At 37.6% G+C, this 13,996-nt stretch overlaps 1 protein-coding gene across 3 annotated transcripts in view; it reads right to left on the bottom strand.

The window, feature by feature from the left end:
- Nucleotides 1–13,996, bottom strand: part of dlk2 (delta-like 2 homolog) — a 47,997-nt gene that overhangs the window by 13,385 nt on the left and 20,616 nt on the right. For all 3 annotated transcript variants that reach the window (XM_081350319.1, XM_081350318.1, XM_081350320.1), the window contains exon 2: nucleotides 9,800–9,882. In XM_081350319.1, coding sequence (XP_081206445.1) covers nucleotides 9,800–9,869 — 70 coding nt within the window. In that variant the 5' untranslated portion in view covers nucleotides 9,870–9,882. The remainder of the gene's footprint in view (nucleotides 1–9,799; nucleotides 9,883–13,996) is intronic.

Below are 13,996 nucleotides of genomic sequence, written 5' to 3'. Positions count from 1 at the left end.
GGAGAAATAAATACAGTAAAATAGGATGGTAGATGTGGTGCTATGGACTTAGCTGAGGGTACCCCTATAGTCTCCCCTTATATCTCTGCTTTTTGGGGCTTCGGGCTGTCCAGTAGCTGGGCTCGGACTTGTCAAGTGGATGAGTCCCCGTTTCAGAAACGGTTGAGCATGGAGTTTGGGGTTTTATTAAACACCTGTAGCACTGAGCTAGTTGCAAACAGCAATGTGAGGTCACGGGATATAACTGCTTGGTCTCTGTTGAACCCTTCAATGCCCAGGAAAATGACAGGATCGTGCTTGTGTAAGAGCTTTTTCATTGGTCAGCGTGGCGTAGTAAGGTATTAACATCTCAATAGTGTCAGCAACTGACATGGTGTAGAGTTCTTTTAAAGGAATGTCTTAGGGTTACGTATATAACCCGGTTCCCTGAAAAGGGAAAAAGACGCCACGTCACATCGCCATGTTTCAGGCATGCCTGCGTGTCTTCCTTCAGACAAATCGAATCTGATGATCTGAATTGAAGTGTTGTCGTAAAAGATGCATCTTCAGCAGTTTCTTGAAAATGGCTAGAGACTCATCAACTCGGCAGGTCATTCCACCTGCAGGGAACAGTCCAGCCAAAGGTCCGTGAAAGAGATTTTGTGCCTCTTTGAGATGGCACCACATGGTTCACTTGCAGAATGCACACTTCTGGATGGCACGTAGGTCTGGAGTAGTGAGTTTAGGTATCAGGGTCCAGAACCAGTGGTTGTTCTGTAGGCAAGCATCAGTGCCTTTAATTTGATGCGAGCGGCGATTGGCAACCAGTGCAAGTTTTTGAGTACCACACCTGTTCTGCTTTCCCTTGATTGCTCCTTTATGTATATAAGCATTTAGTTCATTCAGGTCCTTGTTCGGTATAATTTATGTTGTAGTGGTTGTTCTGTTTAATGAGTTTGATTCCTGTATGTTTCCAAGTAAAAACTTTGTTATTGAATTTTCTGTTGCCGTGTGATTATTGCAGCCACTCAACTGTGACAATATTACATTTTTTAAAAAGTAGAGCTGTACAGTTGAAGGTTGAGGTGGTTAAGTCGTGAAGCGAACCACTCCCTAATGTCACCTTCTCCAGAATGGATGAAGTAAGGCTATGCTCCTTTTTAGATCTGTAAGGTAGATCCTACCCAGACAGCAACATAGTGTCGGCCCAGATCCGGCCCACATCCGGTACACATAGATTTCACACGGCCCAGATGTGGGTCGGATCTGGGGCGACACTATGTTGCTCTCTGGGTAGCAGACAAAGTCTGTCTCACCCCCACCCCCCGAAAGGAATCAATTGGGGGATGTTGCCCCCTTAGCATGATTACGCTCCTTGGTTGAAAAGGAAATGCTAGTGCTGACAGATGGAACTATGATAAAACATCACCCTCGTCTGTCACCCTCCCTAGTTCATAACTAGATGTTGAAGTAGGATGGAGTTCCCTGGTGGCCCAGCTTCTTATCTCACCTTCCCCATCCTCTTTGGCGGGGTAATTAACTAAGGATAGAGACATCCACCTTAGGTTGTGCCTGACAGATAATCTCTCACCCTCCTCAGTTCATCAACTGGGAGTTAAAGTAGGTTGGAGATGGCATGAGTTGAATCTTGGTGGTGGGACAAAAAAAAAAAAAATGATCTCGCTTGTCATCCTCCCCAGTTGTCAATCTGGGTAGTGAAGCAGGATAATGCTCCTTGTGTACAGATTTGCCCCATCATAACAGACTACGCAAAGGTTAGAGAAGGGCTTGAGAGTTGAATGGGTGCTCCAGGGTACCCGTTGAGCCCTCCATTGCCCAGGAAAATGACAGGATTGTGATTGTGTAAGAGCTTTTTCAGCACATAACCAGGCATTGGTCAGCATGGCGTAGTGTGTATTAACGTCCCCATAGTGTCAGCAACTGACGTGGTGTAGAGTTTCCTTGAAAGGGAACATCTTAGGGTTACGTATATAACCCGGTTCCTTGACAAGGAAACAAGACGCGCGTCACGTTGCCATGCTTTAGGGCATGGCTGCATGCCTTCCTTCAGACAAACTGAATCTGATGACGTGTTTGTGTATTTATACGCAGCAGAAACTTACGCGCCGTCACGTTCTCTTCTCAGGGACACACGTAACCCTAAGACGATTTCTCTCACTAGTGAGCTAGGGAGAAAGTGAGGAGCGGTAAGCTTCGAGATGGAAGATATGCAACATCAAAAGCGGAATGTTTGCTGTGCATAATTCAATATTTACACTTAAAGCAATTTTCTTATCATCTTTCCTTCCTGTATGTTGTGCGTTTGCTCTCTGCATTTACTACCCAGCTAACGGAACGTTCCCACAACTTTCACTAATGTTATGTAAAGTTGTAACGTAAATGTTAAGATAAAACATTCTTTAAATAACATTTATAGAACATTCTTATAACATTATAATATGTGTTCATGTTATGTTGAGAGAAATTAAATATTCTTAGAAAAACGTTATTTTTTTATGTTATTTGTACTTGACGAATGTTAAGCTCTTGGAATATTACAAATAAACTTTTAAAAAGATTATATTGAGAGTGGAAGTAAGGTTAGGAAAATGCTGTACAAACAACATTCTAATCATGACAAGAAAACTGGACATTTTAATGTTTTAGAAACATTGTAAATTACTGGCTAAAGGTGTTAGCTGGGTAGTGTGTTCAAAACATGCAACGAATAACAAGGACTGGGAGTTGTTTAATTCAGGATGGAGTGAATACTGGACACATCATACACAATAAACAGTTTTAAAGAGAGAATGAGTATGTATGGGTGTGACAGCAAACAGAAGTCAGATGATCTCAGAGAGCTGACAGACAGATATGGTGCAAACAACCTTCTCTTACATGCTGTACAAATTCCAGGAGCCTATTCTAGAAAAACATCCGGGTCTGTAGCGTGTGTAAATATTTGTGATCACAATGGTTTCAAAATGATGTGATACATCAATAAATCTGAAATTTGCTCACGATTCAGTTCAATTAGATTTTCCTATGATTTAAAAAAAAAAAGTAAGTGCATGTCACAGCTGAAGGCTATTTTTCCAAAAAACTGTGGCATCTCATATTTACAACTAAAAGAGGCGATACTACTAACTATCACATTATTCAGTATTGTGACAGTAGTTCAGCTGTTTTAACAAAAAAAAATTTTCATTAAGTCGTGGTGCAGTGTGTAACAATGCTGCATCACTGTCACACATGCATTAAATCTGCAGCTGTACAGATAAGAGAACTGAGGCAATAAACAAACACCATCTCCTAGAATATCCTCTCTTATTGGAAAATCTGATTCATTTTAGTGAGTTGATTTGGTGAATTTTAACAACTGTACAAAAAAGAAAGAAAGGAACATATGAGCGCAGAACCAAAATAAAAAAAAAAAGTAGGAAAAAAATGTATCAATAAAGTCCTACAAGAACTTTTTAGATGTGTGGATCTTTTGACATTAGGTATTTTGCATAAGAAATTAATGCATAATACTTTATAAACTATTAGAGAAATTAAGACCAGCTGAATTATACAGTTCTTCTGTTTTGCTTGCTCTGTAATGGTTAAAAAAAATCTAGGTAAAATTCACCCCAAAATCAATGGGGAAAAAAAGTATACAGTTAAAAAGTTTTTTTATTTTTGTTTTTATTTTATTTTTTTAGTTCAAAGAAAATTAAGCCTACTTTAGGGCCCTTGAGATATGTTTTGCATTGTGACATTTTATTTTACCCACAAAATTAGTTTGGAGTTCGTTTTGGGCTACCATTGGTCCGTGGCGATTACGTAATATGTAGGTGTGCGGCGGAGGCTCCGCCTTCTTTCACGTGGAAATCTTTTACAGTTCATTTCTTCTCGCGAGTCTGTTGCGTTCAAACGTCCATGAGTGAAAACATGAACACACTGGAGGAGCTGCTGTATAGTAGAAAATGAAGTTGTACTTGATGAAACGAGACACTGACACTTTTCATGTTTAATACAGTAAAGCTGCTTGATTTTAAGCAATCTATTGTATAACGTGCTATATGAATAAACCTGACGGGACTTTACTAGGGTGCCTGAGTTGCAGAGCTCATGCAAACATATCCAATAGTGCATAGTCCAATAGTGCCAGTAGGAGGAGCTCGTTCCGCATGTGTTCAACCCGCCCATAGGTGGATCTCACGATAAAATGGCGTCTTTTCAGTTTCGAGTCGACTAGTAGCCTAGGTGTCATTTCTTCCGATACTGCCCTCTGTAACCGGTAGGCGTGGCTTGGGAGTGTCCTCGTAGGGCAGCGAAGCAAGTGCATTCTGGGAGTTGTTGTCTTTCATCCACATGAGCCAAAAATACATTTTCTGGCTTTTCTCAGTCTAGAAGGCACCAACTTCTAAAATAATTTCATACATAAATGACCCAATTTAAATACACATTCATCTTTCCAGCGGTGAAACATCCCTTTAACTGTCATGAAAATAAAATCACAATGCAAGAACAATTGTAATCTATTATCCTCTTGATTTGGGGGTGAAATATGACCTGGACGTGTTCTTGACAGGTTTCATGAGATCCACTCAAACACCTGCTGATTTGATCTGTGTTGTTCTGCTTCAGCGGGGATTGATTTAGGCTGAAGAAGGAGGTATGATCTGCCAATGGGCCATAGTGATCATTTCAGTTGTTAACAATGGGGTTGAGTGCTTTATAATAGTAGTGCGACAGGTGTTGTGACTGTCTCCATCCTCCGGTCTCTGTGGCTCACCTCATGGGTCCTCAAACAGAAACCACAGTGAGTGGGATCACTGAATGCCAAAACCACAGTGATCTAAATTTATTCCTACCATGAAACCCTATATTCCCTCTCCAGAACCCCTGTGGCTCTGCGCAGCGCCCTGGTGCCAGTGAAACATGCAGGTATGGGTTTCCCTTTGGTTTTAAACCCCGGACGGGCCACATATACACTCCTTAAGCGTATGCATGTGTGACTAAGATCTCATTGGGAAGCAGGTGGAGTGAAATAGAAAGCTGGTCGGACAGTGTCTAAACGAGCTGAGGAATAGGTAACTAGATCCATGTGAACCCAACGATCATTCAGACTCAATATCCACTCGCCCGTTTGCACTGCTAGAAAAACATTTTGCCAGGACAGACATGCGAGGACGGATTATTAGAGAGCCTCTGGAGCACCAGTGTTATTCAACACAGGCTCATTGGAAAAACATAGTAACAAAGTAAAGATCCGCACACCGGAATTTATTTCACAAATTTATTAGTGTGACGTTTCGGGCCTTCATTGGAAAAACATGCCTCTACCTCTACCTTTTGCAAAACTGCAAAACTGTACCTATACAGGGACATGCAATTCACTGCAGTTTCCAGCTAATATAAAACTCACTAACACTACTGGCTTGAACTGATTTCGGGGCATATCGATTAATAAAGACTTATTTTCTTGCATTTCCTTGCAAAATACTATAATATGACCTAACCCTAACCCTAACCCTAACACAAACTAGTACCTTTTGAAGTTTTGCATCACATATTCAGCTCCATATGTTTGGCTTTTCTGATGTATTAGATGTATTATTTATTGATGTATTATTTCACCTGGTACACTTGCGATGCGGAGCGCCTGAATATGAGTTCTGTCAAACACGAGTCACGAAAGAGCTCAAGTACTGAAGAAGCAGCTACAATGTCACGACTGCTTCAGAAAATACGTTTTTATCTCACATTTGCTTTTGTTAACAGTTCGGTTAATGGTAGATTTAGTGCATGTGGTATGTTATTTTAGAGCACCATGAAATATGCAAGAAGCAACGTAATATAATTTTGCAGAAATGTTGCCACAGGCACGCTCTTTTTGTGTGATGTAATGTCCAGTAATCATGTTTACGTCTGGTTTTAATGGATCTGATTTTAAGGAAATGATAAATGCTGGGCTCAAGTCATTCTCAGTGAATTCTCCGCTATGCATTTAAAAGGAATAGTTTAGAATAGAAAATAGTGAGAAAATGCTGTCATCTTGTTTTCTCACCCTCATGTCATTCCAAATCTGTATCTTTATCTGTTTTGTGAAGCAAAAATAATATATTTTGAAAGAAGCTTCTTCTTTTTTCCTTCCTCGAAGTCTAGTGTTGATGTTTTTCAAAGTTAGTGTTATCACAAAAGAAAGTCATACAGGTTTGGAAATGACATGAGGGTAAGTAAAGGATGATATTCATATTTTTGGGACAGTGAATTATTTATATACTATTATATATATATGTTTTTTTTTCCAACTGGGGATTATGCAAAGATTATTCTCCAATTGTGAGAAACAAAACGGCCTATACTATTTTTTATGTTTTTACTTATCTTATTTATAATAAGATATAAATAAGGATTAATGGCACCTCTGGTAAATATGATCAAAAATGGCTGTAAAACATAAATCTACATTGTTTATCCTTTTGATCTTTCATTCAAAGAATTTGCAAAAATCTAACCTTTCCTTAAAGTAAAAGAATTGAAAGTGGGGGGGAAATCAATATTTTTCACCAAAACACGCCACAATTATTCATACCCCTAGAATTTTGTACGAGTAAAATATCTCTGAAGTATATTCCCATTAATATTTACTTTTTTAGCACACCATGGTGACTAGGAACATGAAATTGTCTAGTTATGACTTCTGATGAGTTTAAATATGAGGAAACACAAAGGTCAAATTCCCTTAATCATTCATCACAATGAGTAAAACCAAAGAATATAGTTCTGACGTGCAGCAAAAGATTATTGAGCTTCACAAAATAGAAAGTGGCTGTAAGAAAATATCTAAAGAATTGAAAATCCCCATTTTGACCATCAGGGCAATAATTAAGAAGTTATAATCAACTAAAGATGTGACGAATCTGCCAGGAAGAGGACGTGTGTCTATATTGTCTTAATGCACGGCGAGGAGGAGAGTTCGAGTGGCCAAAGACTCTCCAAGGATCCCAGATGGAGAATTGCAGAGATTACTTGAGTCTTGGGGGTCAGAAAGCCTAAAAAAATTATCAAACAACCCCTACATCCCCACATGTTGTTTGGGAGGGTTTCAAGAAAAATCCTCCTCGCTCCTCCAATAACAAATTCCAGCATATTCAGTGGTCAGACACGACTGGATCTTCAGACGGCACAGGGTTCTGTGGTCAGATGAAAATAAAAAAGAGCTTTTTGGCAGCAAACACACTAGATGGGTTTGGTGCACACAGGGATAAAAAGTACCCCATGTGTACAATTTAATAAACCGTTGGATCTTTCATGTTGTGGGCATATTTTTCTGCTGGAGGTTCTGGACATCTTGTTCAGATACATGGCATCGTGGATTCTATCAAATATCAACAGATAAAAAATCTAAACCTGACGGCTTCTGCTAGAAATCTTATAACGGGCTGTGATTGGATCTTCCATCAGGACAACAATCCAAAACAAACTCAAAATCAACACAAAAATGTGTTACCGAGAGATTCTGTGTGGAGGAATAGTCTCTGATCTCTCGTCAGGTGTTCTCCAAACTCATCCGGCATTATAGGAGAAGACTCAGAGCTGTAATCTTGGCGAAAGGAGATTGCAAAAAGTATTTAATAAAAGAGTGCTAATATTTGTGGCCAACGTGAGAAAAACATTTATTGTTAAACATTAATGTGATTTCCCCCCCACTTTCAATTCTTTTACTTCAATGAAAGGTTAGATTTTTGCACATTTTTTGAATGAAAGATCAAAAGGATAAACAATGCAGATTTATTTTTTACAGCCTTTTTTGATCATATTTACCAGAGGTGCCATTAATCCTGACTACAACTGTATATATCCTGTGGCCAGCCAAAACAATAATACAGGCCTTTTAACCTTTGATTGAGTGCCTTGGACATTTTGAATAAGCTTTTATTTTAATATTTTGATGATTTCATCTCGTTGTGTGCTTTTGTCATTATTTGTTATTAGTTTTTGTTCGTTGTTAGTTATAAAGGTAACATTTTTATTTCATGTAATATTTATATTTTATGTTATTTCAGCTGTATTTCAATTAACAAAATTTGTTTTTAAATGTATTAGATTTTTAATTAATGGTAATAATAACCATGTAATAATACCATTAACTATTCCTTTAATAATACCAATGTAGCATAATGTAAAACATCAAAGCTGCAGTAAAATGTTCAGCAGGCACGACTGATATTGTTGAGCATGGGCCAGGAACTGATATGATTTCCCATTTCTTATTTCACGTCGTGGCAATAGTCACTGGCACACATTCAAGCGGCGTCGGTCGGCCTGTATCAGTTTTGCATTGCAGTGGCTTGTTTCCAGGTTTGAGCCTCTCGGCTGAAAGCCCCTGACAGTCACAGGCCTCGGGGTCCCATTGGCCCCACTGGCCCGCTCTATAATTCATCTTCACAGACATGCACAGATCAGATTTCCCCCCCCCCATCTTCAACTGCAGGCCAATGGGCACAAGTGACATTTCCTCTGGAAGGACTGTGGGCATTGCCCTTTGCCCCCAACACGTGCGTAAGACTCAAACTCCTGCGCCCAACAACTGAGACACAGATTTGTCACATTCTCTAACCAGACAGGAATTTCACAGCTGAATACTCATGAGACGGGTCGGGCCACAAACGAACCATCAAAGGCCTCGGACACTGAGTTTTATGTAATCTACTCGCCAGGATCCTGTTGCATGTTTCACCGTTTGCAGGAACTGACTGAGGAAATGAACAGCCTATATGGACAATCCTCTATTTGCATTTGGCAAATTAACTTGCTCCGACATTATCTTTTGTAATTGCTCATGTTGGATGCGTGCTTTGCTCTTAACTTATCATTGGTCATATATTTTGCCAGTGTCATATAACTAGTTTCATTGCTGTAGCCTACATACTAAATGGATATTTTAAAGTATTATACATAGTTTATGTATATAATTACATTATAATTACACTGTAAAATATTGTAAATGCAATAAATCTCAACTGCTTAATTGATTTTATCATTGCATATAACTTAAACTATGTTATCACCCAGCTATATACTGTACAAGTTGGATATATAAGTACAACATCCAACTTTATCCGCATATACACACAGTACACTGATGTAAAGCAATATATATATTATAGACCAAATCTCAACTGTTCGATTGTGTATATCACTGCAACATGTAAAGTATATTATCATACAGCTCTAGTCTGCTAAATGCAATGCAAATAAGGCTCATGATGTTCATAAAGGCTATTAAGATATTTTAAACATTAACATCAGGATTCTCTGTAAAGCTGATTTGAAACATTGTGAAACACTTTTCTTTTTACTTGATTTAACTTGGCAAACAAGCAGATTGTGCTACATTGTCGATATCAATATCTAGTGAGCGTACATGCTGAAATCAAAAGGAACATTTTAATAGATTCACTCAAATTTAATAACAAATTGTTTACTATGCATTGACAAAAATGGCTGAAATGTCAGTGAATAATGTATGCTTGTGCAGTGCATGTAGGATGTGTAGAAAGGTTATTCAGAATTAATAAATGATTTAGCCTATAGTATTGCTGATGTTGTTTTAATTGGGAACTTTGATGTTATTTAATGACATTAATTCTCATAGGCAATTTAACAGTTATAAAATAATACTTATTTTGTTAGTGAGGAAATATATATAAACAGCTTTGTATTAATGTAAAAATAACTGTCATATGTGCAGCAATCAAGAATAGACAGTAAAATGACATGTTACAGTGTATGTAATGTATTTTGGTGGTGGAATAAACAGATTTACCTTGAGCTTCACAGTTGTGTTTAAACAGCACACAGCAAGCGGAGAGGAGGAGAACTACAGTGAGTTTCATGGTGCAGGCCAATCTGAAACGGTGAGAATCAACACATTAACATGAATGAAATAAGCATGCATTAATTCAATGACAAACATTCATGTATTATGAATATATACCTACTAAATATAAGTAGAAAGAGATAAAGCATTGAAACTAGTGATGCTTGGCCAACTATAACACCCATAACCTCAGACATGAGGCCCAACAGAAGAGCTCAGAGCGCTTTCACTCTCCGAACACCAGACTGATCATCACCTGACCGTGGACCAGCCAACAGACACGCTTAATTATTCATCCTAATGCTTAATTATTAAAACCGCTTTGTGAATCTTTTATGGTGGACATTTATAACAATACTGCACCACTGCTTTGTCTATTTGTGTAGAGTTATGTACAGTTCACAGCTGTTGTAGTGTCTGTTTGTTGCTCTTGTGTCTATGTGGGCCTGCCCTATGTTTCACACCTCCTTAAGCAGCGCTGTTTAACATTAACAAGCATGTATGGATAATGTTCCAGTGGTTTCATTGCATTATTGAATATTAAAGGGTTATCTAAACACCCATAATGCACTGGGCATGTTGTCATCCAAGGCCACTCCCACCAGGTTGCTATGGATACGCTTGACCAGAGTCAAATACTTTAGTAGGAAATACTTCTGAGCAAACTTTTAGTCATAATGGTGTCGACTTGTATTGTTCCCGGGACCAAGAATTCAAAGATTAAACGTTGTTTTTTGGGTGGACTGATAACCATTTGTATAACCACAGTTTTACTACAAATAGGCTACCATGGTTGAACTTTAGCAAAACCACACTGAAAAAAACAAGTAAAATTGACATTTTTTCTTTTGCATGCCTTTGCACTAAATTTCACATGCATGGAATTAAGTAAAATCTACTTAACTAAGTTGTTTAAAATGAACAAACAAAGAGAATAAGTAAATTTAGCTTGGCCAGTTAGAGTTTGTTGAGTAATTTCTAGTTACTCATTTGAAGTTTACTTTAAAAATGCAATAGTCAGTTTCAAGTACATTTTACTCACTCTTTGTTCTTTGTATACCTCAATACTTGGTACACAACACACAATAATGGTAACAATCAGTGGACAGTTTTTGAGTTGGTCATTTTGAGTAGAAAATTAATTCCATACAGTTAAAAAAAATGCAAGTTAATAAACCTAACATCAAAAGCAATGATAAAACAGTGTAAATACAACTGGAAACCAGTGAAACATGCAACCCTATTAGTTATTCACGGCACAGTGCATGGAACACCAGTATCAGAAAGTTGATTTTATAACTTTATATATATATATATATATATATATATATAACTTTATAATATATAACTGTGGTTTATAACTTACTCAAAGAATCATTGTAAAACAAAAAACAATTCCAAGTAAAAATACTTATAAGTTCAAGCTTTAATTTCTACAAGTCTGAATTGAGTGCTACTGTAGAATTCTTTAGATTCTTGCCTAAACTTACTTACTCAACGCAGAAAGTACATTTATTTTTTATCATAAAAAAATAAATGGGGGGGGGGGTTCATTTTAAGGGAAAGAATCATAAATATGGAAAGAATGCTGTGACAGAAAATTGTACATTTCAAACTGGATGACCACGAATGCTGTGTTTTAGGCCAAACGTTCTGTCAGTTCCTACCATACAATGCAATTTTCAGTGATAAACCTCCTCTGGTCACACTTTAGATTAGGGTCCAATTCTCACTATTAACTACGACTTTTGCCTCAATAAACTCCTAATTACTGCTTATTAATAGTTAGTAAGGGTATTGAGTAGGATTAGGGATGAAGAATATGATCATGCAGAGTAAGGCAGTACTAATAAACAGCCAATATCCTAGTAATACGCATGCTAATAAACTAGTTAATAGTGAGAATTGGAGCCTTAACTGCTAATAACACTCTGTCGATCCGACTGTTCGTGGGCGGAGATACAAAAAATGCAGAAGTATAATGCGTAGCTTTGACGAAAGCCCTGGAGCTGTCAAAAGTCTTGAATTTCTCGGTCCAGATATCACGGAGAACGAGCAAACATTGTTAATTTACAAATCCTACCAACATTTTAACCATAGAAAGTGGGTTGTAAATCAGCGGAGTTACGCTTTAAGTGTAAGTGCTCTTAGAAAGCCAAGAGTTTTCTCCATCGGTAGATGTGCAACTGGCGGCTTCTGCCGTCTCTCTGCACCGTTTTTGTTGTTTCCCGTTGTAGATTAATGGAGCGCTCTCACAACCACTAATGGGAATGAATTTGGGAAACGCTGAGAATAGGTCCGTGTCCATGATCGGAGGCGCTCCAGCATGGCACAATAGGAAGCCTCCATCTATAGGCCTCGATGCTGGGGATTCCACGTCAATTATCGCTCTCGCTTTCTGCCGGTCTCATGTGCAGACACCTGGCTGTGAAAGCAAGCTATATTTGAACATGACTTTATTTCCTGAGCACCTCACTCTGTGAAGGTGGAAGCTGCTATTTCCAGCCGTGTTTAATTAATATGTGTCACATCAGATGTGTAAAATACAGTCAGAAGCCTTTTGTGCCATTTGACACATTGCCCATTATCCTAGAGGGATATTGTCATCAATTTTAAGGTCCATCTTTCACAAATGATCAAAATGGAATGAATCATCCAGAGCAATTAATTATAAATGATATAGATTTAGATGTAGCCTACAACTGAAGGCCCTTTCACACTGAACGTGATGTGAAGAATCTTCATAATAAGAACATCTTTGGAGAAACATGTTCAACATTTGAATTTCAGTAATACAAATTATACAAGGATGTGATTTTATATTTGAAGTTTGAAGGGTATTTGAAGTTAACAGCAATGACACTGGTAAATAAAGTGAGGTTAAATGCATAAAGTGCATTTGTCTTATTTAGCATATTTAATTATTGCATGTTTGCATAATATTCAATTTTGAGGAATATTTGATATGCTTTTTATGGCAAAGCTCTTATTAACATTTTGGCAGCATTTTGTTATTAACAGAAACATCTACTAAAATGACATCTACTAAATAATATAAGTATGAGCAATCACAATACAACGCCCACTAATAAACAAAGGCGTCTGACTAAAACCGAGGTGTGACCAGTGTGTTCCTCTGATAAGAAGGTGTTTTCACTTTCTGATTGATGTTAATTATAGCAATAAGCCACGTGTGGCCTTGAGTCACCGTGATTAAATTAAGTGATGTTCTTTAACATGGTGCACAATGCAAAACTGCTTTTAAAATAAAAAAAATAAAAAAAATCTGCCATTATTTACTCAACCTCATGACTTTCTTTCTTAGATGAAATATAAATTATTTTGAAGAATCTTTTAGTGCCACTTTTTCACACTCCAAACATCCATAAACAGTAATAATAACAACAATAATAGACAATACAGGTATCAAAAAAGTACTCCATACAACTTGTATGTAATATTCCAAGTCTTCTGAGGTCAAATGGCAGATTTGTTTGAGGAATGACCGACATTTAACTCATTATTCACTTCCACCCCAACAAAGCTTTTAAAATTTAGACTACAAAACCGGCCAGATTTGACATCATTGCTCCTAATATTTCTCATGTGTGATGTGACCTAACAACATAAAATTTAAAGTAAATGGCATGCTATTGGGAATATATGGAGAATGAGACTTGGGACCTGCAGGTCCGGTCTACATTTTGGTCTGTTGACAGACATGGTCACAATAAATGTTTGTTGAATAGAAATAAAACTCAAGATTCTTCAGAATTTCTCCAGGGGTGTTTGATGGAAATAATAACGGCATACACGTTTGGCATGACATGGGCTTAGTAAATAACTGCAGAAATTTATTTTGAGTCAACTATTCCTTTAAATTTTTTAGCGATAATAATCAGAATGAACATTTCTTCTTCCAAGTACTTCAACCGTAGGCTGTTTACTGCTGCCAAGCAAGCAACATAATAAATTAGTTTAATATAGGATGTACGCTCACGGGTGTGAATTTAACAGCACTTTATATTGTGGCTCATCAAGTCATAATTTAGTCAAGTAAATCGTCCTGATTTTGCCAAGTTAGACGCGTTCCGTCAACATATTTTGTTGATCCTGGAGCAACATTCTGGTCTGAAAATGTAG

This window comes from Scardinius erythrophthalmus, assembly GCF_964197995.2.
Source record: "Scardinius erythrophthalmus genome assembly, chromosome: 21".
Taxonomy (NCBI): domain Eukaryota; kingdom Metazoa; phylum Chordata; class Actinopteri; order Cypriniformes; family Leuciscidae; genus Scardinius; species Scardinius erythrophthalmus.
This window is presented reverse-complemented; position numbering and strand designations above follow the sequence as displayed.